General features: G+C 37.4%; 3 protein-coding genes across 5 annotated transcripts in view; 1 reads left to right on the forward strand and 2 right to left on the reverse strand.

Moving 5' to 3' along the window:
* Window positions 1–1308: 1308 nt before the first annotated feature.
* si:ch211-171b20.3 lies at window positions 1309–3876 on the reverse strand. 2 transcript variants are annotated; one of them, XM_043226956.1, is made up of 7 exons: window positions 3604–3876; window positions 3403–3454; window positions 3046–3194; window positions 2551–2683; window positions 2378–2473; window positions 2231–2286; window positions 1309–1529 (listed from the first exon to the last, which is right to left on the reverse strand). In XM_043226956.1, exons 1-7 carry the CDS (start codon window positions 3806–3808, stop codon window positions 1390–1392), a joined length of 831 nt encoding a protein of 276 aa, XP_043082891.1. In that variant the 5' UTR covers window positions 3809–3876; the 3' UTR covers window positions 1309–1389. The 2 variants fall into 2 exon arrangements, with proteins under 2 accessions (XP_043082891.1, XP_043082892.1); XM_043226957.1 differs by having other exon boundaries at window positions 1309–1555.
* A 1971-nt stretch (window positions 3877–5847) lies between these two features.
* rdh10a (retinol dehydrogenase 10a) lies at window positions 5848–17242 on the forward strand. Its single transcript, XM_043226894.1, has 6 exons — window positions 5848–6553; window positions 7425–7660; window positions 13878–13976; window positions 15166–15311; window positions 15634–15765; window positions 15855–17242. The coding sequence occupies exons 1-6, from the start codon at window positions 6235–6237 to the stop codon at window positions 15976–15978; spliced, it is 1056 nt and encodes a 351-aa protein (XP_043082829.1). The 5' UTR covers window positions 5848–6234; the 3' UTR covers window positions 15979–17242.
* A 3687-nt stretch (window positions 17243–20929) lies between these two features.
* stau2 (staufen double-stranded RNA binding protein 2) overlaps window positions 20930–25684 on the reverse strand; it is an 89373-nt gene continuing 84618 nt past the window's right edge. For both annotated transcript variants that reach the window (XM_043225613.1, XM_043225612.1), the window contains exon 15: window positions 20930–22131. In XM_043225613.1, coding sequence (XP_043081548.1) covers window positions 22038–22131 — 94 coding nt within the window. In that variant the 3' untranslated portion in view covers window positions 20930–22037. The remainder of the gene's footprint in view (window positions 22132–25684) is intronic.

Below are 25684 nucleotides of genomic sequence, written 5' to 3' on the forward strand. Positions count from 1 at the left end.
CGTTTTATTAAAGGACTCTTTGTTTACTGTTTGTTCTGGGTCATTTTGATTGACTAAAGTTGAAAGCCACTGTACTCACTGAAGAAGAAGAAGAAGAAGAAGAAGAAGAAGAAGAAGAAGAAAAAAAAACAAGCCACGAAGAGTGCAGCTTGCTCACTCTGGCTCAGAACAACGTTTCAAATACACTCTTCACATTTTCATCTATCTGCACATCTTTAGACAAAAACCATTACAGTCTTGTTGATTAAAATAAGTTAAATGCGGAGGAGCAAAATTTGCAAAATCAGTTATTTCTTTTAATAAAAAAACCTCTAGAAACCTCTAATAAATAATTAAGCATCATGGATTAATAGTAGTATTACTAATAATTATTATTATAGTTATTATACAAATTATTAATTATCATTGCTGATATTAATATATTATTCATTAGAATAATAAACAAGTCTGTAAACTGTCAGACTAGTGTCTCCTTGCCCTGTGTTTGCTACAAATATTTTATTATCATAATTTATACAAATTATCAACGATGATGATAATAATAATAATAATACCCAAACTTTATTTATTGATTACTATAAAACATTTTTGGAAACATGCATATTATTATACTGTATAGCCTTTATTATTACTACAATCATCATAATCATCATCATTATTATTATTATTAATAATAATAATAATATGCTGCTTATTGCAGGTGGTTCCTGAAATGAAGTCTTGAAGCCAAAAAGACATTATCTCTCTTCTCTCTGCCCAGAATGTGCCAACCTAGTCTTAACTCGAATCAACCTGGCCCTTTTCCTTTCGACAAAAGACACTTTGGTGTAGAATGGAGCTCTCCCACGCTCTTCAGAAGAACCTGCACAAAGATGCAGCCTCCCACCAGCATTAAAATACTGCTATATACTCTATAATAAGCTAAAACATACAAAACTATCAATCAAAAATATAACACTTAGAATTTTATAACATTTAATAATGCACTTAACTTTTATATAACTTTTTTCTTTGACAAAAATGTTTTTTGGATATGATCAGATTTATACTTTTAAAGTTAAAGGCAGTAGGCAAAACATAAAGTTGTTTATATATGCAACATGACTTGGATAACAAATATAAGTGCTATAACTTTATCATCATCACTGTAGTTTAAGGCAATGTTAAGGCAGTTATTCTTGGCGAATACACTTTAAATTCAACACTCCTTGATAGTTTTATATCATAAATGTAAATGCTTGCTACAGGCTTGTTTTCAGTTATAATCTAATGGCTGCGCTTCAACACTCTGTACCTCTCAGGATTTTCTTCTTGACTTTTATTTACTCCATCTTGGCACAGTTGTAATATCAGGAGTCAAGCGTTTCCTCTTTGGCTAATGAACTCCGATTAAGAGTCCTGCCTATTGATTTTTTTGAGTCTCCTCATCCTCTCCTGCCGGACTGTCTCTGCTTCCAGAGAGGAAATCTCTGTGAGCCTCTGAACAAAAGAGGCCGAGGCACCCAGGTGTGGATCAGGGTACGACTGGCCTGAAAAACAATCACCGGCCCACAGGCTGGTTAGACAAGAGCACAGTTTGCTTATTCAGGTTTACACAGGTAACGCTTTTCTCACCTCATACAAGACTGGGAATTTTAATAACGGCCTAATGTCTGGCGGGAGGGATGTAAGGTGTGTGTGTGTGTACTTAAGCGTTGAGCGAGTTAAATGTGTGTATTTCATGCTTGTGTTCATGAACAACACAAGCTCATGTGAAATTCATCAATGTGTGCGTTCTGAATCTGTAAAAGGAGTGAAGTGAGAAATCTCACCTGTTAAACATTAAGAGAGTAGTTCACCTAAAAATGACCAAAATCACCATTTCCTCACCCTCAAGTAGTTCCAAACCTGTATGAATTTCTTTGTTCTGCCGAACACAAGGGAAGATATCTTGAAGGCTGTTTTGGGTCATAGTATATTTACTATAATTTTTTTTCTTCCCTACTATGGAAGTCAGTGGTGACCAAAACAGCCTGGCTACAAACTTTTTTTTATATCTTCCTTTGTGTTCAGCAGAACAAAAAAAACATGCAGGTTTGGAACTACTTGAGGGTGAGTAAATGATGAAAGAATTTTCATTTTTGGGTGAACTATTCCTTTCAGCAAACACCTAAGTAACGTGCTAAAGGAATGGGTTATTACAAGGCTATATCTAAATTGTTTACATTTAACGTTATGCTTAAAAGCTTACTTTTGTTGTTAGCGCCATCAGAGAAGAGATTGTGCACTCTGTTTTTCATCCTTAATCTGAAATGCAGAGAATAAGACAGGGTAGAATAAAATCAATATATAATAAACACAATATGTATAGTTTTTTTTATAAAACAAAAAAGGTTACCTGTTTTTATAGTTTTGTGAAAAACAGAGTGGTCCACTGATAGATGGGGTAGTGGCTGGTAACAGAACTGATGGAAGTGAGGTCAGATAATCAGTCCTGAAATGGACAGAGAATATATGATGTAGAGAATATTAGGTAATATTGCAGCATTTTAACAGTCTTGAAGAACTCACCCGCAAATAAGTGGTCTTGGCTCGCGCGGGCAGAGTTCTTTGCGGTGGGAAAATTTGGTTAAATTGTGAGAGCGATAAACATGAAAATCCTGAGAGAGTGGATTTGTATGGTTGTGGTTCATCAGAACATCATCTGCTTGGGAAAATATGAAACAATTTATGTTCAAAGGCTTTCAGAGAAAGAAAAAAACTTCTATAAACAACGAAATCATCTAAACACTTATCTAAATAATTGCAAAGGCGATCCTTGACTAAATCTCCTTTTTAGCTACAATTATGCTCTGCGCAAACATGAATGTGAAAGTTATGAGCGCCATCTATTGGCTACCCCACTGAAACAACCAATTACACATTTGTTCCATCCCATCAAATAATGATGTGCCAGTATCAATCTAAATACACGTGGTATTAAGATACATTCTTTGCCCTTTCCCCCCTTTTTATAGCAATGACGATAATATGCAAATAAATATAAATGGAAAGAGGGATAAATACCTTCAATGCCATTAGTGGTGTAAGTTCCATTTTTCCATCGTTTATCAAATAAAAAATGCCGGTCAGAAATATCACTTTCAAACACGTGGTTTTGTGAGGTACGTTTGGTGACTGCTGAGCGATTTTTGGCTAACAACGGAAGCAGAGGCCTGTGAAGCAAAATGTAAAAACAAATGTACAATTATGTCTTATATATAGTGGTTTAATTCAGTCTCCCATTACATAGTGTTTCTGTAGAAATACACGTCAACTTTAGTGACTTATCTTTGCATATTTCTGTGGGTGTTTTTATGAAAACACACACACAATGTCAGCTTGAAAAAATGACCTTTGGTATTATTTTGCTAATATACTCACCCTTCAGTAATAGAGCTGACACTGAGCGGCATTAGATCCCTTGAATCTATAACTGTTAAAAATTGAATGTACTTGTTAATAAAACATTTGACACCCAGGGGACTCTTCAGCACTGAATGTAACTTGTAGAAAGCATATGTATCTTGCTGGAGAGCCACTTAAAAATGAATAATATGCATGTACAGCACTCAGTATCCTCACCGCTTGGACTGAATTGGTATTTTTGTCTTGCTGACACGATATTCGGTCTGGATTCAGAAGCCGTGGAGCACCCAGACACCGGAGGACTGGATTTGTAGTTTGTACGATAACTGGGTCGCGCGTCTGTAATGTCCTGTATTATCAGATGAGCTTCAGCTGGAAGTGACATAATTTTAGGTCTAACGACGCCGGTGTGAGGCTTCATCTCCACTTTTAGATGTAAGGCGGGCTATAATGCCATTTTAGGCCGTTTAAGAAGCTTAAAACTACAGGTTACGGCCATTATTTCAATCCGGCGGTGAATAAAACTAAAAAAAAACGGAAGCTGTAGTCCATTGCGTTGACGTTTCCATAGTTACTACTACCAAAACCACGTGACACAGCAGACAGGATAAACGCAACATGTTTGGTTTTACCTATAAAAAATAAACGCAAAGACAAACGTGTTTATGTAAAATATACGTACGCGGTTTGGTGGTTTAAATTAGTTTAATGCGTATTGAATTGTCATTAAACATCAAATAGCTTATATTTATTAATGAATTTTAAATGCTAAAAACAGAACCACATTTGTTTAGTTTTTGGTTTACTGTAGCCTACCGCTTAAAACAATGTTATTCATTTTTAAAAAACGAATTAAACGGGCACTTATAAGCGTTCAAAATGAAATGAATGTGTAATTGCAGTGTCTATTCAAGAGGTGGCGAACTTGTAAAGGCATTTTATATACATACATCTGTCCCCTGGATCTGCCTCTGCTTATTTAATTATTTATATAACGTGTGGCTGAAAAAATATATTAAAACATTAGCACGCCTACATTATGACTGAATATCATTAATAAGAACTTAGGATGTGTATGACAAACTACACATACATATATAAGGAATATGTATCCTAGCATATCCCATATGCTGTTCTGAATCGGAATCTGGAAATATGATGCCGCATAACTATGTATAATTCATCCATTAATACGTAAAGAAGGTAACTGAGGCTTCCAATGACACATGAAATCATCATACAAAAATGATTTGGAGATTCTTTACACTGAAGTGGAAATGCTCTTTCGATTCACAGTTTTTTAAGTTTATTAAAACTGTGAGCTGCTGGTGGAATGTTTGCATGCAACATTATTTCATGGCACAGATTCAATGATTATGTAAAATGTCACTAGAAACCTTCATATTCTGGTAACAGGCTACCGTTTATTCCTTTCTGTCAGATGAATGTCTCCCCCGAGAAACACTCCTCTTATCCTTTTTAAGGGAGTTTTGGAAACGTTGTGGAATGGCTTTTTTCTAAAGATGTTGAAGTTCTAGCGGTTTACTACCACGACAATAACTTCTCCCAGAGCATTAACAAGACCGTCAACTACATGGTGATCAAACCTTCACGTCAATTGATCTTCTATCGAGAGAATCACCACTATTCACTGTGGCCTAGGTGCGTCTGCATCCGAACACAGAGAACTGCAGAGGGCGATGAAGATCATTACTAGCCATGAGCTATAAAGCATCTCCTGAGAAGGATGTCTTAGAAAGCTCCGAATCATTCTTAAAGAGCTTTGACTCTTTTCTCCGTAGCCATCTGGTAACAGTGTACTGACAAATAATTGTTTTCTTTCCTCAGACTTAATTTGTATCGCATGGGAACAAACAAGCAAAGCCTTCACAGTTGTATGGTTTTAGGATTAGTTTTTCATACTTAGGTTGGCTTCCATATAAATCTGTATATCCCTGTTAAGAAATGTGATGCGCAAAGGCTTTATAGTGCAATAAAATAATGGGGGATACACTTTTCTTGTAGCCTACTTATTGCTACTTTTTTTTTTTTTTTTTTTTTACATCATGCATTCTTTTTATGTCTGGCTTTGTATGTTATATAAAGATGTACATTTTCACCATGCTTTGAATTGCTGTAAAATAGCCTACATGTTCACCTTTGTAGCCTATTGTATTCTTCTAAAATTGTACAACTACTTTCTCCAAGCAAAGCACAAATCGTATAACATCCAAATATGTGCACTGATATAACATATTTATTGAAACTCGTAAGCAACAAAAACAAAACAAAAAAAAAACCCACAACTATTTATTAGTCAGACAGTGTTATAACATCCACTCCGTTTTCCCAAACGTCCACAGCTGAGCTAAGTAGATGTAAATTTCAATCAGGCATCTGGGCCAATCACTCTGTGGGGTCCTGTGGAGAGGGGCTGGTTTAAATAGAGAGCGAGCAGCAGATCAGTCAGGAGAGTCTGACTCTATCTCGCTCACAGAGCAGCGGTGCACAGGCAGCTATTGCGCGCATCCGTGCCGGGATACGATAGGTCGCTGGCGGGAAGACTCGTCTGTATTGTAGCGTTAAATCATTGCTTTTATTTGTGATGCTCGTGTTCTGAAAGTTTAATGCGTTGCATCGTTGATTGGTCTTTAGGTTTTTATAATATATGTATATTAGTAGTTGTATGACAGTTGGGGTTAATTGGACGTACACCCCATAATAACCTTAAACAGGCGCATAGTAAAGGAATAAATTATATGCTAATGATAGCAGCGCAACAGCAAAACTCAGGTTGATTAGTCATTTAGGTGTAACTGGACATTGTGAGACGTTCATCTTTATTTAATGCAAAGTCACAGCGCGGCATTAAACATGATGATGAACATTGTCGTGGAGTTTTTCGTGGTCATGCTCAAAGTTCTCTGGGCTATCGTGATGGCCGGACTCAAGTGGTTCATACGGCCGAAGGAGAAGAGCGTAGCGGGACAGGTGTGCGTGATCACCGGGGCGGGCGGCGGACTCGGGCGGCTCTTCGCCAAGGAGTTCGCCCGGCGCCGGGCTACACTGGTGCTGTGGGACATCAACAGCCACAGCAACGAGGAAACCGCGGAGATGGTGCGACAGATCTACAGAGAGCAAGATGACAACTCGATGACAAAAGAGGGTAAATGGGATGATTTAATATTTACTAGAACTTGCGTGTTCATCTTATTAAAAAAATGTATTGGTTTATTGTGTTTAGACTAGGTAGCTTCATGCCTTTTGTAGGCATTTAATAATTTTGTTCTGCGTATAGTCCTTGAATTATTGATGTGTAAAGAAGAGATGCCTCGTACAGTTTCTTTTGTTTAAATGTCCAATAACTAGTATGCAAAAGTGATTGGCAAAAATAAATGAATTAATAGAAACCTGACCACAACACGTGAGAATCTACACTGATTAAAAAAATGATTCTCATTTATGAAAAATTTACTGTAAAAGTTATGCAAACACTGTAATCAAGTAAGTTTCTTTACCCGTCAACACCATTGTTTCGTGTTTTACGTAAAACACCATGTTTTATGCTGATGGGCTATTCATTCGAGACCCTCCAGTTATTAGATATTGTTCGAACGATTATTGGTCTGTCTATATAAATTAGGCCATTATTTTACCATACTGACTCAATGGCAGAGATTTTTCATGTAAATTAGATTCAAACCATAACTCACTTAATTTAACAAAAAAAAGGAAAAGGGAATCCCTCTCACTGCCATAGCTTGCAAAATTGATTCTGTTTAGGTCAAACACCCTTTATCATGTACTGTTTACCTGATGACGGTAACATGGCTAAAACCAATAAAAATTTGCAAGCTGTGTCAGTGTGAAGGATTAATCTTTTCTTTTATAGATTATTTGCTTCTATTTTCTCTACACAACTGCTCATATTTCCCAGAAAGCTGTGTTTTAATTTATTTTTAAACTCCGGATCAATGAAGCTTGAGTTTTGTGGTTTTTCTGCATCTCAGATAACCATCTGATATGTTTTACCAAAGGAGCTGTTAGCGGCGTAGAAGAGGTCCCTCCGTTCCAGCCGCAGGTGTATACATACGTGGTTGATGTGGGCAAGAGGGAGAGCGTGTACTCCACAGCAGAGAAAGTGCGCAGGGATGTCGGCGAAGTGGACTTGTTGATCAACAACGCTGGTGTTGTGTCCGGCCACCACCTGCTGGAGTGCCCTGATGAACTTATCGAGAGGACCATGGTGGTGAACTGCCATGCGCACTTCTGGGTGAGTCTCTTTCAACTCCGTAACTAATCTGCTGTATACAATAATGTCCGTTGCAAAAGTGTAGCCAGCCAATATGCAGCAGAAAGGAAGTCTAGAGCTATTAAGTGGGAGAATACGGCGAAATGCCCTCTTTTGGAGATCGCGCTATATCACATGATGCCACTGTCCATGCGCCCATCTGTTCAACACATACTCATTTTCTCGTTTCTGGTATTTGCACTTGAGCCAAGTTGGGACGCAAAACTCTTTTGCTCCGTGCATGTTCATAATAAGCGGAGTGGAGCGAAGTGAAACTTTGACTTACACACTCAATGTTTATTCTTTCAAAATCAATTACAGCAAGCACTTGAAAGCTCAGTCGTTAAATCCGTCTGGTGTCGTTGAGCACAGACAAATGTGTCTGTCGTCTGAGATGGGCCACCCCCCACTCCTCACACTTAAAACACTGCAATAACTGTTGCATATTCCTCATGTAATCACTCCAGTTTTATCTGTCTCGCCCTTTCTTTCTTTGGTACGTGTCATCCATTTGTTTTCATTCATTCCTTTGTTTGCTGCAGCCAGAATTAATATTTATGGCTCAGTCTGGATGTTCTGCCGAAGTAGACATCCACAAGCTGTGAGATTATGAGGATCTGGCATGTGTTCAGTAAGAATATCAGGACAGGAGCTGATCTAGGATCAGATTACCCTCCCTGACTTCATCAAGTCAGTCCCCGTGAGTTATAACATCAGAACTGATCTTAAAACCATACTTCCACTCGGAGAGGTTTTATTAACATGCCCCCTGCTGTTTCACCATAGTCCTCTCCTAAGCTTCTCGATCTGCAGATATAAACAAGCTCCGAGCAAGAGAACTCCAGCAGGGGGTTTTAGTAAGATCACCAGGAACAATCTGCTCTGCTTTGGTTTGTTAATTTAAAGCCCATTGAAGAGCACATCCTGCCTGGGGAAGTACCATTTGGACAAGTCCATTCTCACTTGGCCTCACTAATTAACCTCTTGCCAGTAAACCGCCTGTCTGTAGTTTGCATTGTCTTACTGAGACCACCTTATGGGATGAGCTGTAATGGGACAGTTTGTTTTAAATCATGCTACTAAAGTCACATTGGGGTGGATTGTGGGTGTTTTTTTTCCTGCACTTTAATGATTTGTAAGACAGAATGGTTAATGTTTTTTGGAGAGGTGAGGGTTGACATCATTTCCAGACGTCCTGGAAAATAAACATATTAATAGCTTTTTACTTGGACTTTTTAATGTTTTGATATCGCATTACATTTAGTTTTTTTTTTTTTTTTTTTTTACATTGGCAGATATGAATAAATGCTGGAAGTCCTTCTAATGAAGCATGAAAATGCTTGGCCCGCAAACTGAGTTTAAGTGTACACCTTGTTTTTTGCTATCCATATTTTCATTTTTTTTTTACTTGTAAAGTTGTTCAGTGTAAGCCACAGTGGTCCAGCAGCAGACGCACTTGTTAGAGTTGCGATTCTCATTAAGGTTTTAGTTGTGTTTGCTTAAGCTTTATGCAGTGCATGGTTCCTTGTGGGGGTTTAAGATGAAAGCAGAGCTTAATCATTAAGGACAGGCAAGGAATACCGAGTGGAGGATGTGGTCATTAAAGCCACAAGCCAGCTGAATAGAAATGCACCAACACTGCTTTTCCTCTTTCTTTCTTACACAAACATGTTCTCTTAATTGGTTGCTGCTTGCATGTGGTTCGTAACACTGCAAGACTTCCTCTTTTCCCTTCTTCTTTTGTCTTCCCATTTTCAATTAACGGTGGTGGTGTGTTTTGTACGTAAATTGTTATAAATAAATATGCATTGATAGTGTTTAGTGCTGTGCCTTAAATTAAAGGGCTTTGGGCAAACATTTTTATGGGTCCTCCCGTGAACCCAGTAAGTGGGATATTATAAAACTTAGGACTTCAGTCGCTCTCAGATGGCCCTGGTGGTCATTTATCCATTTTTTTTTAGAATTTATCATGACTGACTTTTTTTTTTTTAAGGGTATTTTTTTCTCCAAGCATGGTTGGGCACACTTAAAACATTTTTCAATACTAATACTAATTGTGTACAAAATGCTTAATATATTCTGTTAAATGTTTAATATATTCTGCAAAAAATTTTAAACGCTTCTGTGACAATATAGGCAAAAAAATGTATTAAACAATTTCATCCTTTTAATCTCTCATTAATGTCCTAATATGGCATTCAGGTCCCTTTTCTTTCCCATGGTAGTTGGAGGATAAATTGCAAAAGCTGTTTCGTATGTTTTTTTGCTTTAATGCATTTCAGATATTTGTTTGTTCCATTAACTGTTTGGTATTTTTCCAAGTTAAAGCTACTGCCTTCCAAAACCTTAATTTCATCACATTTTTCTTTCCTCTGGCCATAGTGAAGTCTGTCTTCACAACAGGTCCATATCATTCTCTTAAAGAGTCTCAAACATGACCCGGCAGCCGGTTCAGTGCCTTGATTTCAATGGTCCGCTGTGTTTCGAAACTCTTAAGGCAGGAAGGGTAAACTCCAGATGGACATCATCTTTATTTTGTTGGATAGCATGTGGGAATGCAACAAAACTAGAGGAGCCAACAGGAAGTGAGTCCATTATCTTAGAGCAGTGTTCTTCCAGACTGAGGCCCTCCACTCTTTCCATACTTACAGCTGCATTTGAGTCCCAGGACCTTTCAGATAGATTAGTCCGTAGGAGTAGCACTGTGGCAGACTGACTGGTACTTGGCGATATGACCAGATTTAGTGCCTAGTCTTAATTTGGAGCGCTGAACGAAGTAAGCTTCATTCTTCCTCTCTGATGGTGACCCCATAATAGGCGATATGCAAGCAGTGCATTCCACACCTGGGCGCAGTGGTGTCCGTGAAATCCTCCTAGTTGCTAAGTGAGCGTGGCTGAAGCAAAAGACTCGGGGCTGTCCCTAGAGAAAAGCATCAAGGGAAAGAGAGTCTTGTACACAAGCTTTCTGGTAATGGGGAGCTGCTGCCTGACCCACTTATGTGACAATTGCTTTCTTGTCTAGAGATCAGCTTGACAAGATGCCAAACGACAGGAGCCAAGTTCTCCAGCCCGCATTCCTGCTAGACCAGGAGAAAGGAAGCAGCCAGGCAGAAGGGTCTTACTTGAGTAGTTTTAGATGGTCTTGCTCAAGGCCGATGCACCTGTACTCCATATTTGACTTGAGGCAGCTTATATTTGCAGAGCTCTTGGCCAACAAGATTGACCGTTGGCTTAATTTGGATTATCTGAGTAAGGTTAAACCGCTCGAGAGTTCATTTTGATTCTATAGATCCCGTCCCCCATTTTAATGAGACATTGGCAATAAAGTAACAGCATATCAATTAGCCCCCACTTCGTTTTTCTCTGGGCTTTCAGTCTGAGGGCTGTACATCAATCTGGCCAATGCTTTGCTACATTTCTCGGGTCGGTCCACTTTCTTTTAATTAACGGCCATCTGGGCTTTTCTGTGTGACAATATTTGTGCATATTCCTACTGGTCAAACATTAGCACTAATCCAGTCTGACACAGCAGCTGTGAAGAGCTTTGTGAGGAGCGATGCACTTGAGCTTGTATCAATTAGAGAGCACAACAGGCATAGAACCACTGCAAGGGCCAAGGAAGCTCTCTGCTGTTGGAAGTTAATTTAGCGTAAACTCAGGCGCTGAGAAGCAATTACGGAAGCTATGAATTAAGACATGAACTTCTGTTCGGTTTCACACATTTTGTGTCTGAGAGGTCAGCAAGGCCATGCCCACATCAGTGGCGGCCCCCTCATTCCATAGCAGATTAGGTATTTACAAAGACTCTTAGCCATTTCTGCTCATTTGTACTAGTTCAGAGGTTATGGGTTGATAGACTAATGGTCAAGGGCCTGTGCTGGTAGTGTTGAGTTTAATTTGGTCAAGCCCAGCTACTTGACCAAAACTCAAACCTAACATTTCCAGCTACTTGACTCAAACTCTGCATCAGTCAGGTAGCTAGAATGGTAATGTTGGGTTTTATTTTGGTAATGTTGCATTACCAAAGTCAAAAACTATATTTAACTTTTGTTAATGAGAGAGACTGGAAATGTTTGATTTTGGTCAAGTACTAAAGCTGGCTGGGTAATGATGGTTTAATTGGTGACATTAGGATTGAGTTCCAGCCCAGTTACTTGACCAAATTGACCAGTAAAACTCAATATTAGTCAAGTACCTAGATTGAAAATATTGGTTTTAATTGGTAACATAGGGTTGATTACTAGTTACTTCACCAAAATCAAACATTACCAGCAAGTGTTATTCTAATGTAATGTAGATTGAATGTTATGACTTTTAACATGGGAAGGCTTTATATTAGCATTTAACAAATGTCTCTATTTCATGGATGCTTTTGATTACATTGAGCTATTTTAAAGGCTTCAAGTTCTGCAGCAGAAGTACTTCACCACTTGAAGCAAGAGTAGACTTTCGATTGCGTGAATTGTGACTTTTTGTCTTTTATCATACTATCTCATTGGAAGCAGCACATAGTCCAAACTTTCCAAATCAAATTTTAATACTGTAGATTGCAGTGTTTGGATAATGTTAACATATGTGCACCACAGGCCCAATCTATTCTACTGCTTCATTTGCACACATACTTGCCATCAGTTTGGCATGCAAAGCACGAATACAGCTTCAAACTGATCCAAGTCTGCTTCCTCGAAGGAACCCCCCCAACAAAATGAGATGAATATTAAGAGCAATTTTACACTTACTGCGCTGGAAAAATACACAGTTTACTGTTAATGTCAGGAATTAAATGCATAGCATGTGGCCCGCAGCGCTCAATCGCACGACTGGCCTGCCTCATGGAAGTGAAGTCAGTGGAAGTGAATTTGAGAGATTCCAGTGCCATATTTCAACAACACGTCAATCTGATGTGTTAAGACGGCTGGCAGAGGTGCGAGCCGCACACAAAACCGTGCAAGATAGTACCATCCTCAAGCGTGGCCAACTTCCATTTCTACTGGGCTTGTTTATAAATGGTGATATCATTGAAGGCCTCTGGAAGGGGCTCTGTTGTTTTTGGCTCTCACAAGTTTTTTCTTTTTCATAGCATGTTTCGTGTTCCATTGAGGATTGACTATAAAGCCACAGGCCGTTCTGTGGGGCTTGTACAGCAAGTCTTCTCTTAGCTGTAAATGGATGACGCCGGTCATGTTTTTCATCATTATTGTGTCCACCCCCTCACTTCCCCTGGGTCTGAGGAGAATGGAAGATGAGGGATGCGTGGTGTGTGTATTTTTTATTATTCACTCTGTCTTTTGTCCAGCCAGGATCAGGCGAAAGTGGACGATGACACTGATTCATTGCATGAAAGAAACCGTCAGTAACAGCCAGACAGGATGTCAGAGCAGCTGAAAAAAGTTAACAAATCTAGTCCAGCAGTGTTTAGTTAGTACACGCTAACTACAAGGTTGTTGCAGGTTGTGCTGTAAATTTTCTACATTTTTAAATTTAGCTTAAAGTTGTTCAGTATGGTTTATCTAAAAGATTCATTCTGATTTGGTTTACAACTTTTTGACTCATAAAAGATGATGAACTACTCCTTTAATCATTTTAATGCTAATGCTTGATCCAGGCTAAAAAGGTGGTGTTTGTTTCCCGTCTTTGTTGACCTACAGCAGTGTTGTTGTGGTCTTGAGCCGTATTGTGGTGACAGTGGTGAGTGAGTACGCCGCTCGAGCTTTGTGTGCTTGATACTGAGATGCCACTCTTGGGACCAACTCGTTGTGGGAAAAGAGGAAACCACAGACAAACCACTTGTTGTGAACTTGCAAGTGGTCTTTTCACCATTTTAATAAGCCATTTCAGACCAATACCAAACCACCTGAAGCTCTGGAGCGATACTTTATCCATTTCACGTAGTTTGCTTTTCATCCAAGTTAAACCTCCATGTCAGAAATGAAAACTTTTTGATCTACCAAAACAAATTGAGTTGCACATGAATTAATCTAAGTGCAAGTGGAAAGCAAGCTCCCTGTAAATGGCCTTTAAGACTGTAACGGAATTGTGTTTCTAAACTCCCCCAGCAGGATGAGGGAGATGAGTGTTTAGTCTCTGTGAATTATTAGTTGGGGAGGAGGGAAAAAAACAGATCAAAGGGCTTTGGCAGAGACGTACAGCATCAGCAAAATAACTGTCTTTGTCCCCCCCCTCTCTCTTCCTCTTCCAGACCACCAAGGCATTTCTTCCCAAGATGCTAGAGATGAACCATGGCCACATTGTGACAGTTGCCAGTTCACTGGGCCTTTTCAGCACAGCTGGTGTGGAGGTTAGTACATTGCATCCATCACATAAATCTATTGGCAGACTGAAAAAGAGAGTGTATTTGGAGAGTCTCAGCACGTTGACTCGCCATGGCATGGAAATTCGGTGCGGCGCACAGCACGCAATTAAGGAGCACGTTTATGCCAAAAGACGCTTAATGGTTTCACTGGGCCTACCTGCTACAGAGAGTAATCGTGATTAATTGCATCCAAAATAAATGTTTTGTATAAGTGTGTTCTGTGTATATTTATTATGTGTATATATATATAATAGTCAACATATGAAACGGATCAAAAAAAATTATCAAAGTTGTCCTAGGACAACACCTTTTGCTTTTAGGTTTTAGGACAACTTTAATTAAAAGTTTTGATCCACTTGAAATGCTGACTAGTGTATGTTTTACATGTATATATGTGTGTGTGTGTGTATATATAATATACACACATATACATGTATGTATATGCAATATATTACGTATATTTGTAAACAAACATTTTATTTTGGATGTGACTATTCATGATTAATCATTTGACAGCACTAGTTAATAAATATATTAGTGAATATCAAACACTTTTATAAACCCCTATACATGCATTCATATCTATGCTTTTTGAAATCTGCATTTTCAATGACAATTTTTTTAACTTGTATTTAAAATCTATATATTGGCCTTTTAAAGAAACAATTTACTTGTTAAACAGATTCCTGCATCTAAAGAGTTAAAAAGGATATCTAGTACATGTACAATCCTCTTCTTTCACTGCTGTCCAAACTGGTGTCATTTTCCCAGCAGTCTTTTAGGGAAACGTTACCTTTTTTGTTTTGTTAGCTGTACGTGCACTTCTATTTTACAAGCCCTCATCTTTACTCTCACTTCAAAGGGTCCCAAAAGCCCTGTCACACTGTCTGACCTATTATGTTTCCTTGAATGTGACTTTTTATGGTTTGCATTATTGGAGTGACTCAAGCCGCTGTGAGGCCCTTTATTCCAGAGTGTTTATCTACACGCATCTGTGTTTGCCCACTCCATTTTGAAGATCCCATCCACCGCGAACCACATCAAAACCCTCCCGCTCGGCTCTACCTATACTCCATACACGACAGAAGAATGCTAATGAAACCGTAGATCCCGCGCTACTAGAAGAAAAGTGCCTTGGGAAGCTTAACTAAACTGCGTTTCCTCTCGGTTTCAGGATTACTGCGCTAGCAAGTTCGGTGCCATCGGCTTCCACGAGTCCCTGAGCCACGAAATCAAGGCTTCGGAGAAGGACGGTATCAAGATGACGCTGGTGTGTCCTTACCTAGTGGACACGGGCATGTTCAGAGGATGTAGAATAAGGTAAGAAAAGAGCCGTCCAAATGTCACGATTAGGTTTCAGATGGCCACTAAAAGAGCGAACGACACAATGCGTATCTAGTTCGAGTAGACATTGCTTAACAACAGTCAGGGTAGCTTTGCTTGTGGCCTCTCATGTCACTGTCAGCTTGGGTTTTCATGCACACAATAGGGGCTTCGACTTGAATAGAAGGTGCATGCTGGATCTGTTTCCACTCAATAATGACTTGCTCTGACTGGCGAAGCACTTTGGGCTGACTTTATTAAACAAAGACGACTCTTAATCATCATGTTTTCTCCTTCTCTCCCTTCCTGGGCGGGTCAGGAAAGAGATCGAGCCATTTCTCCCTCCATTGAGACCAGAGTTCTGTGTGAAACAGGCCATGAGGGCCATCCTGACAGACCAGCCCATGATCTGCACACCTCGTATCGTATACATGGTCAACTTTATGAAAAGGTGAATTTAAATGGTCCTAAAACAGAACTTTGAAGGGCCTCCAGATGGTCGGAACAATCGGAAGTAACATTCTCCTATTTGTTTTACAGCATTTTGCCCTTTGAAGCAATCGTGTGCATGTACCGGTTCCTGGGTGCGGATAAGTGTATGTACCCCTTCCTGGCTCAGAGGAAAGAAGCGATGAACAACAACGAGGCCAAGAACGGGATCTAGAGGGCGCAGTTTTTAACCCACAAGGGTACATTTCTAACCCGTATGAGGAGAAGACCACTGAGAGGGCAGAAGGAAGTGAAAAGACTGCATTTAGACTGGTGCACTTGCATTTGGCAGATGCAAAGGTTTACCATATTGTTCCTCTGGAACAAAGAAAGCTGTGTACTACACTAAGGATTTATTTGTTGATTTTATGTTTTGTCTTTTTTAAGGTTTGTTTAATGAAACCATCCATCTATATACTGTGTCAATAGTTTTTGAAATCATACATGAGCTATTCAGTAATTAACTATTTACGTAATGTAGTCACCAGCATTATCTAGCGTCTTTGTGAAACTATACAGTATGTTACTGTATGAACAGTAAATTCTTGTCACTTTTTTTGGTTTTGTTTGTGTGTAGACATGCACTGTATTTACTTTCCTCTACACTGCCAACATTATCTACACAGTTCAGCGTGGCTCCATACCACTTTGTTCCCCAATCCGATCCATTTAAAGGCAGCGGCAGGAGTATCCGGTTATGTCCGGAACCATGTGATGTTTTAAAAGAAATATTTAGAATCGTTTCCCCCACATTTCTCTTTGTTGACGTCATGAGAAGTACAAGTGGGTAAAACGCTGTTTCCAGCTGCTGTGGGAAGGGAGTGTGTTTTTACTCTATAATCTACAGACTTATGGTATTTTGTATATGGAAATGTACGAGAGTTTGGAAGGGATGGCTTGGTTTTCCTGTCACTGAACATATTTAGTTTTACTCAGCCTACTTTAAATTTGTGAATTAACTAAAAAAATAATCGTTTTTTTGGTTACAGACCTTTTTTTATATAATGAATTCATTATGCATTTTTTAAAAAAGGAGTCATTCACGTTTCAAATTCTTGTCAATTATCAGTTTCAGAGTCAATAACAATATGAATATGTTGCATTTGTTGTACACACATTTGTTCATTTAATTTTTTTTTTTTTTCCCTTTGTGTATTCAAACCTGGACCATTGAAATGTTTTCACAGATGTAAGTTTAGGCAAAAAAAAAAAAAAACACACACGAGTTTAAACTACATTCCAATAGGCGTCCTTCACCGACTGTGATGAGCCTAAAATCTCTACCTCTTCATTTTTGCCATTTGTTAACAGTATGACATAAATACTTTTTTTTTTTTTTTTTGTAACTTTCCTAAAGAGTGCTCTATAGAAGAGCACGCAGCATGGTTCCAATGTTTAGTGTCTCTACCTAACTTAAATTAATAAAATGATTTAGATTATTTGTTGGTTTTTGTGTATTCGTCATAACCTCAGCGTCTCTTTATAAGCACGAGCGCATGACTCTAAGCAACAGCAAATGCCAGAAATTCTTGAGCACAGAACTTGGCGCATAAAGCTTAGGTTTTAAAATTTGCCAGCTTTCCTAGTAAACAAATTCCTGAGTGCATCCCTATAATAACTTCCACAGAAGCAAGTGACATGACACACTGGAAGTGAAAGCTCATAAAAAGGAACTACATCTACTGTACTCACAGAGTTCAGTATTGTCCATCACAGAGAATATTGGAGGCACTAGATTTGTTTGAGTCATGTTCCATTCAAGTCAAAATGCTTGTTATCTTTAGTTGTGAAAGTGATTGTGAAGTGAGATTACTGAAAGGGGAAATGCATCACAGGAATTGCTAAGCTTGTGAATGACAATGCCTCATCATACAACTTGAGTGTGTTTCATAAGAGATGAATCTGCTCATAGTGATGCACTGAACTTAAAATGCATTTTCGAAAGGTTAGCAATGTCAAAAAACTGAATTATGAGTTATTTTCCAAATATTAGAGACCTATTACATGTTGAGTGAATAAGAGGGCGTACCATTCTGAACACGACAAGGCCTCATTTATGAAATGTTTCATAGAAACTGTCCTACATTTGATCTTTTCACAATGCGTGTGTTTGATTCAGAGAATGAACCACACACAAAAATATGTGCACGCGCTCCTTTCTTTCAGGAAGTAAAATTTATAAATAATTATCTTGAAATCGTGCGTAGCTGAATAGCTGCAGATCTCCATTTTGTAAGTGAATATAATAGAGCACATATAATAGAGTAATAGTTTTAGCATTTAACTACGTAACTTTGACTTTGCTATAACTATATAAATATCTATAAAATGATTTAAAAAATGTTTACGTAAAATTCAAATTATTATTATTATTTAAGGATCTGGATTAATTAGCTTCTAAAAATTCAGCTTTACCATTACAAGAATAAAATTTTTAAATAAATTAAAGCTATTTTAAATGGTAATAATATTTCACGATATCATTGTATTTTTGATCAGCCCATACCGCCTTGGTGAACGGAAGAGATTTTTTTGAGAAGTTATCATTTTGAATTAATATTATTTTGATAAACTGTAGTAAAGCTAGTTTGGGACCGGCAAACATAAACATTATGATAGTATTTACCCAAGACAATTAAAAACCAAAAAAATGTCCCAATTTTGTAATTGACAGATAACACAACTGAGATTTCAATTATATCTAAGCCACAGATTTAGAAAATGTTTTCATTTTTAGAAGTCTTGTCGCCTCATAGGTCGGTCATTCACAAACACATGGCAACAGCAGCCGCACACATACGGCTCTTCGGTCAGCCAATGGTGTTGAACAGCAACTGACGTCAGTAGCGTTTGAGTCCGGCTAATTGGCCTGACTGATGGTCCGTACTGAGAGATTAGTGTAATACAGAGACAGAGAAATATTGACACATCAAAACTCCCGCAGCTATGGTAATTGTCAAGATAGGATCAGTCAACTGAAGCAACTCCCCACTAAGAAAATAATTAATCTTCACAGTGCCACAAATTCATAGCTCTGAAAATACAAGATGAAATGTTTCCCTTGCCCATACAGGATTTCTTTTGCCTTTCACTCGGCAGAGTAACATAAGCACTAATTTAGCTTTAAAAGGTCGATAACACTTAATCCTGTTGGAAAAATCAATGAACTCTGCTGCCCTGCAGCAAAAAAAGGCCACAGTTAACAGCATTACAGGAGTCACAAGGGACAGAGCAATTGTCGTTGGCGAAGATTTTAGTAGCTTTCAACACGTTAAACTCATCCTCGGTTATTCATTCATTCACAAGGTAAAAAAAATGTTACGTATATCAGGGATACTGACACATAAAACTAATAGTAATGTGCTAAATGCTTATAGGTGTTTAACAAATGGGAGAAAGAGGTCATTTACAAAGCCAGGCAACAAGTCAATCCATCATCCTCCATATTGAGCTTCTCCTCCAAATCTGAATTCTGCATTAATTGCAGCTACCTATAATTGACAGTAATAATTACAAAGGCCCTCACGCTGATGTACGAGACCGTGAAATCGATCCATTTCTACATTACACACAGGACACTCCAGCACAAGAACTAGCAATCAATAAGAAGAAATCACAGCTTGCTTGTGCAAAACGCATTGCTATAACTCTAGATATTTAAAGAAAATAAATTATGGTTTTACTACAAAAAATATAACAGTTAAACCATGGTAACCACAGATTAATCTTAGTTTACCGTGGTATTTGTAAAAACCTTATAGATGGTCATACAAATAGTAACCAATACGACAAAAAAGCTAAACAAAAAACGTTACTATAGTAAGAAACTTGTTAATTTTCATAAGGATTATTTTCCCATATTGATATGATAGTCATTTTAATGCATAGTTATTGCTCTAGCATTTGCTTTTAGCGCTTTGCTATTCTTTTGTGTTGGTGTTGCGAGTTTAGCATAGTTCAGTTGTAGAAGTGTATCGTTTTAAGGCTAAACATTTGCTAATGCTTAATGTTGCTACACATTTGCTGTTTGGCTGCATAGCCTACTTGCTAATGTGTGTGTTAAGTGTTTTAACACCTGCTAAACATTCGCTAAGGTGTTTTTAGTTAAGATGCTCTGAGTTTTTAACAATTCTTATTTAGCACACTGTGATTTTAGCATATTGCTAAGGTGTTGCTAAACATTTGCTAAGGTCATCAGAGTGTTTAACATGTTGCTGTACATGTAGTAAGTATATACCTGATACTGGTAAACAACACTTGTTCAGGTGTTCTGAACATTTTTATCACTTTGCTATGTATTTGCTAAAGTGCTCTAAGAGTTAGCACATTACTATTGTTTAGCTAAGCTGTACTGAGTGTTTTTAATGCATTAAAGTGTTTTTAAGCATGTTGCTGCTCGTTTGCTATGGTGTTCTGGGTTTTTTTTAGGGCATTGTGAATACATTTGAAAATTCTAGCAATTTTCAGTGAAATTTAGAACAGACGTTTAGTAACAGACTTGCTTTTCCAATTGGCGAGCTTGTTCTTGTATGGCATTATCATTCATTCCCCTAACTATGAATGAACGACTGTTTCCTTGGTGATACTGAATGGACTCATAGTATGGAGCTATTTTTAGACCGCTATTTCGCAACGGCTAAAAGACTCACGGATGATCGTTCATGTGTTACTGAGCCTTAAAGTCCCTTTAGGTATGACACAGCACTACGCCATATGCTTGAGCAAATCGCCTGTGGTTTTTAATTCACACCCATGTGTTGGCAGGAAAATATGAAAACATGGCTGTGCAGCTACAAGGAACACGATCTTAAAGGGGGAGTTCACTCAAAAATGTCACCATTTACTCAAGTTCCTAACCTGTATGAGTTGTACAACTTTCTTCTGTTAAGCACAAAAGATGTTAATAGAATAAAGTTGGTAACTAAACAGCTGGCAGTAGACACCGACATCCATAGTGCGAGGGAAAAACAAATAAATCAATGGCTACCGAAAATCAATTCCCTTGCCAACAATCTTCAAAATATCTGAAGTCACACGGGTTTAAACCTGGAGATATTTAGAGATGTAGAATTTAGCAAAAAAGCAGAAAAACAACAAAAGCGGAAGAAGACAACAGACACCAACGGTTTCAACATGAACTGATGTGATTTTACTGCATACTCCTAACTGACATGTCTGTTATTACACTTGATGACTTCAGGGAGAGAAACACGCTCTTCCATCGAGTTAACAGCTTCAGAAAATTGTTCTACGTCTCGATCGTTTTGAAAAGACAGCACGTCTCTATTGATCACAGCCTCACTTTTCTCTAGAATGCAGTCGTTAAAAGCACTCAGTTGATGTATCGAGTCAATACAACACACAACATAGGTGTAGATGTGCTGGACAAAACTGAAGGGAGAAGAAAACAATCATCGAACAGGACTAAAGAGGCGTACCTGTAGATCGCTATTCAGGGCCCCTTGTGTTTCTGTTGAGAAGAACTCTAATTTCAAGGAACGTTATAGAAGGCAAGAGGGTTGTTTGTTCAACCGGATACTATGGATCAGCTGTATCTTAGGTGATCCTGTGCTGTTGACCTCTAGCGTCAGTTTTATCCATTGGTTTGCACTCGTAGTATATGTTTTTCTTTTCTTCTGCGTATGATATTCTACAAGTCATATACATCCATATAGATAGATGAATGCTTTATGTCAGCATACACGGTAAGCTGGGTGACTATATATGAAGACAACAACTACGACTTCACAGCACTGGCATTGGTTAATCTTTAAATACTCAAGCATTATTATTCATAGATTAAAGAGAAAAGGAAAATAATAATAACCCCCCAAATAAGATACACAACTTTGTTTTCCCCAATAATGTTTTTTTTTTTCCCCGTATACTAATGGCATGACATAAGCCTGTTTAAATCCATCACTTGGAGGCAAGGTGAAAAGAATATTCAAACATCTATCAAATGGGTAAATTTCCCTTAATTTTCAAACATTACCATGCATTACATTTTTATGATTTTTTTTTTTAAGTTCACTTGCTTGCTCTTTTTAGTTAACTCTAGAGTAAATAAATGTTGTGTTAAGATAGTGTTGTCTTCACATAGACTCAAAGAATGCATTTTTTTGTCATTTTATATCATGGGACACATCCACCATATTGCATGTTGACACGTGTAGAAGGATGCAGCGGCGGTCGTGGGGGCCTTCTGGGGGGACGTAGGGGTGGGTTCAGCTCCTAGACGACGGCCTTTGAATCCTTGCAGTCCTGAGCAGTGGTGCCTGAGTTAGTCGGTTTGCTGTCCGTCCGCTCGGCCAGACGCTTCGCTTGTCTACAAGACAAGCAGGTACAAATAAAGATTGATTACAACAAAATAAAGTAATAATTCTATAGTAACAGCTTTATAATATTATACAAATTAAATATAGAAAGCAAAAGTACATAAAGCGCTATCAAACATAAAGAAAATACGAAATATAGTGTAAATAACAAAATAATATACATTTTAAATAAAAAATTCTGAACTATACATAGAAACTATAAGAATGATAAAATAACATACATTAAAATAATTTTATAATAATTCTAATAATAATAATTTCTACTCTTTAACAGTTTTAAAACTTCTATTTTTTTAGATTTTTTTAGCAAGAATTAATTCAAATGATCAAAAGTGATAGTAAAGAACTTTAATTGCAATTAATTCAATTCAATTCAAGTTTATTTGTATAGCGCTTTTTACAATGGCTATTGTAATTAGTTTGATTAGTAATTAGTTTAATTAGTAATTAGTTTGAGCATTACTACTTGTAATAAAAATTAAATGTTTTTGAGCACAAAATCTGCGTATTAGAATAATTTCTGAATAACCTCGTGATTCAAAGAAAACTGAAGTAATGATGCTGTAAATTCGGCTTTGCGTCATAGATATAATTACAGCTTCAAAATATATTAACACAAAAAACATTTATTTTGAATTGTAATAATATTTAACAATATACTTTTTTATGCAGTGATGTACAGATAAATGGATCTTGATGATTTTTACTGAATATTTGCTTCCCATCAGCCCCTGTAATTGTGTCTATATGGGCTGTTGAACAGGGCAGCTTCTCCTCTTTGTTCTGTTCTAGCTCATGACTGCACCGAGAAGCTGAAGCCACTGTAAATAAACATTTCTTTAACCTTTTCCTACGGCACACCTACTATGAAAATATTCTTGAACGGGTTGGTGAGATTTCCGTTCTGGTGTGTCTATCATTTCCATTCTCATATTTCATTCTCCAGCGCTCTGTTCATCACGGATATGACAGAGATTCATTTTTCCCACAGCAGCCCCTCTGATTACAGGAGGATAAAGATCATGCAAAGACACGGAGTGGAGTGGCCAGAGGGTTTCCACTGCAGGAAAATCCATATTGTGTGCGTGTGTTTCTGTCAAAGTGATAAGCTCGGCCAGTGTGTGTGTGTGTGTGTGTGTGTGTGTGTGTGTGTGTGTGTGTGTAATCCTTTTAGTCATTAAGTGGAGTGAGCTGACAGGTTTCAGATGTTGACATTTAAAGGACAAATCTTGTCTGTTTTTGCAGCTCAAAATCAGAAAGGAGATATTTACTATACTGTGTGTGTGTGTGAGCACCGAGGGTTGTGTGTTAACTAAAGATCACATAAAATGGCTTGATGATTACATTTATTTGTTTAGTGCATGTTTTTTTTTTTAATCCAAATTTGAATATAAGTGCAATAACACAAGAAGTAGCAATACCAAGCAGTGAAAGTATAGAATGAGTAGTTATTTTTCTCACAAGTAGTTCTCTTTTCTGTGTTGACATGTTTTCTACTGAAACAGGAAGTTTAGAGTAATCGAGAATGGCTCATATTTTCCAACAAACTGTAGTTAACTGTGACTTGCAACTTTTTTGATAATCAGATTAGATGGAGCATCTGATTGGCCAAAAATATTAATACAGCTAGGGCCCAAAAAGAATATTTTGCCATACCTGGCTTAACAACCATCCAGAAAAATTGTCTAATTTTTACATTATATTATTACCATTAAACTCTCTCTCTCTCTTTCTTATATATAAATACACACACACACACACACTCACACACACTATATATATATATATATATATATATATATATATATATATATATATATATATATATATATATAAAGCTTCTATTGTTCTTACGTGTAAGTAGCTTCTAAATGTAAATGTATTATTATTATCAATCTTAAATGAAATTATAAAAAAATTAAATAATAAAAACACTTTAATACAATTTAACTGAATATTTCATAATAACATTTTAACTATGCATATATTTAACTACGGTACAATTACAATACAAATTTTTATGGTTGTTCTTTCCTTCGCTTTCAAACAAAACAAAACAAAACAACCATAAATCTTTCTCTGCTTTCAAACGTTAAGTTTTTTATTTTTGTGGAAAACCGCAGGGAAACTTTCTTCATTGAAAGGATTCTCTTTTATTGACAACAGATTTAAAAAGCGTTCTCATTGCAAACTTGGAAAGATGTTTTGCTTTTGTCGCAGTTTCAAACGTATGACTCAAACTCACATTGCTTGCAGTGATGAAGTTTGTGTAGAGCGAAATGTACTGTGAACTGCTCAGAGACACTGAAAACACTGCTATCATGAGCAGCTAATGAGAAAATATCATCAGATTACACCTTTATATCATTTACAAGGAATATTTGCGATTTGATAATTGCACTAAACCGTTTCATGTACACCGTTTCTTTCATGATTTGTTTTGGTTTGTTAAAACGCTATATTAAAAAATACTTTCAAAGGGATATTTCACCCAAAAATGAAAATTGTGCTATTAATTACTCACCCTCATGTCGTACTAAACCTGTCAGGCCTTCGTTCATCTTAAGAACACAAATTACAGTATTTTTGTTGAAATCTGAGAGCTTTTTGACAGTGCATAGACAGCAACTTTAAAGGCCCAGAGAGGTAGTAAGGACATCATTAAAATAATCCATGTGACAGCGGTTCAACTATCATTTTTTTGAAGTTGCAGATGGTAAATCAAAGGGAAAATATTTAAATTTTTTATTCTTTGCGAAGCTTAGCAAAATGAAGGTCAAATGGACTATTTAAACAATGCCCTTACTACCTCTTGGGCCTTTAAAATGATAATTGTGTTGCTGTCTATGCAGGGTTAGAAAGCTCTCGGATTTCATCGAAATATCTTCATTTGTATGCAGAAGATGCACAAAGGTCTTATTTTCGGGTTTGGAAAGAGATAATGGCGAGTAAGAATTTTCATTTTTGAGTGAACCATCCCTTTAAAGGCTTTTAATATTTTGCATATTCAGGAAAAAAACACAAACAAACAAAACCAACTATTGATTTGAACAATAGCAAAGGGCAATCCCTTATGCAAATCAACAATGATGGTCAAAATCACAATATGAATATTCACGAGGAACGCTTAATCGTTTAATTTTATGTTCCCCACCCGATTACACAACCTGTGACAATGATCTCGATCAATCAATCACTAAACCAGCGCTGTATACTCGTACTGTGGCAGTTGTTTTTAAATAAACTGATGTTTACTCGTGTAATGAACCGATATTGCATCATACGTTTTAGGACGACATTCAAAACATTGCATTAGTTCTGGTTTATGCATGAATCGAGCCAATATATTGGCTTAAATTAAGCTAAATCTGCTTGGAACTACACATGGGAAGCATTTCAAGGCCGCTAACATGATGATCTGTAAATATTTAAATGGAAAAAAGTATAAATCATGTCCATTTCGTTAAATCATCTTGAGAATCTCCTAACAGTTTACGTAAAAAGGCAATGGCTACCCAGATTGCCTCCGAGCGCTTTTATCAT

The sequence above is a fragment of the Puntigrus tetrazona genome, chromosome 24 (assembly GCF_018831695.1).
Source record: "Puntigrus tetrazona isolate hp1 chromosome 24, ASM1883169v1, whole genome shotgun sequence".
Classification (NCBI taxonomy): Eukaryota; Metazoa; Chordata; class Actinopteri; order Cypriniformes; family Cyprinidae; genus Puntigrus; species Puntigrus tetrazona.

Bases quoted from the DNA above. Each gene is read 5' to 3' on its own strand.
- si:ch211-171b20.3 (XM_043226956.1), bottom strand. From the start codon at position 3,808: ATGAAGCCTCACACCGGCGTCGTTAGACCTAAAATTATGTCACTTCCA. The intron at 2,287-2,377 runs GTAACCTTTTTT...TCTGCATTTCAG, and splicing joins TCACAAAACTATAAAAACAG to ATTAAGGATGAAAAACAGAG. The intron at 1,530-2,230 runs GTAAGCTTTTAA...ATTGTTTTTCAG, and splicing joins TGATGGCGCTAACAACAAAA to GCCAGTCGTACCCTGATCCA.
- rdh10a (XM_043226894.1), top strand. From the start codon at position 6,235: ATGCAAAGTCACAGCGCGGCATTAAACATGATGATGAACATTGTCGTG. The intron at 6,554-7,424 runs GTAAATGGGATG...GTTTTACCAAAG, and splicing joins CAACTCGATGACAAAAGAGG to GAGCTGTTAGCGGCGTAGAA. The intron at 7,661-13,877 runs GTGAGTCTCTTT...TTCCTCTTCCAG, and splicing joins ACTGCCATGCGCACTTCTGG to ACCACCAAGGCATTTCTTCC.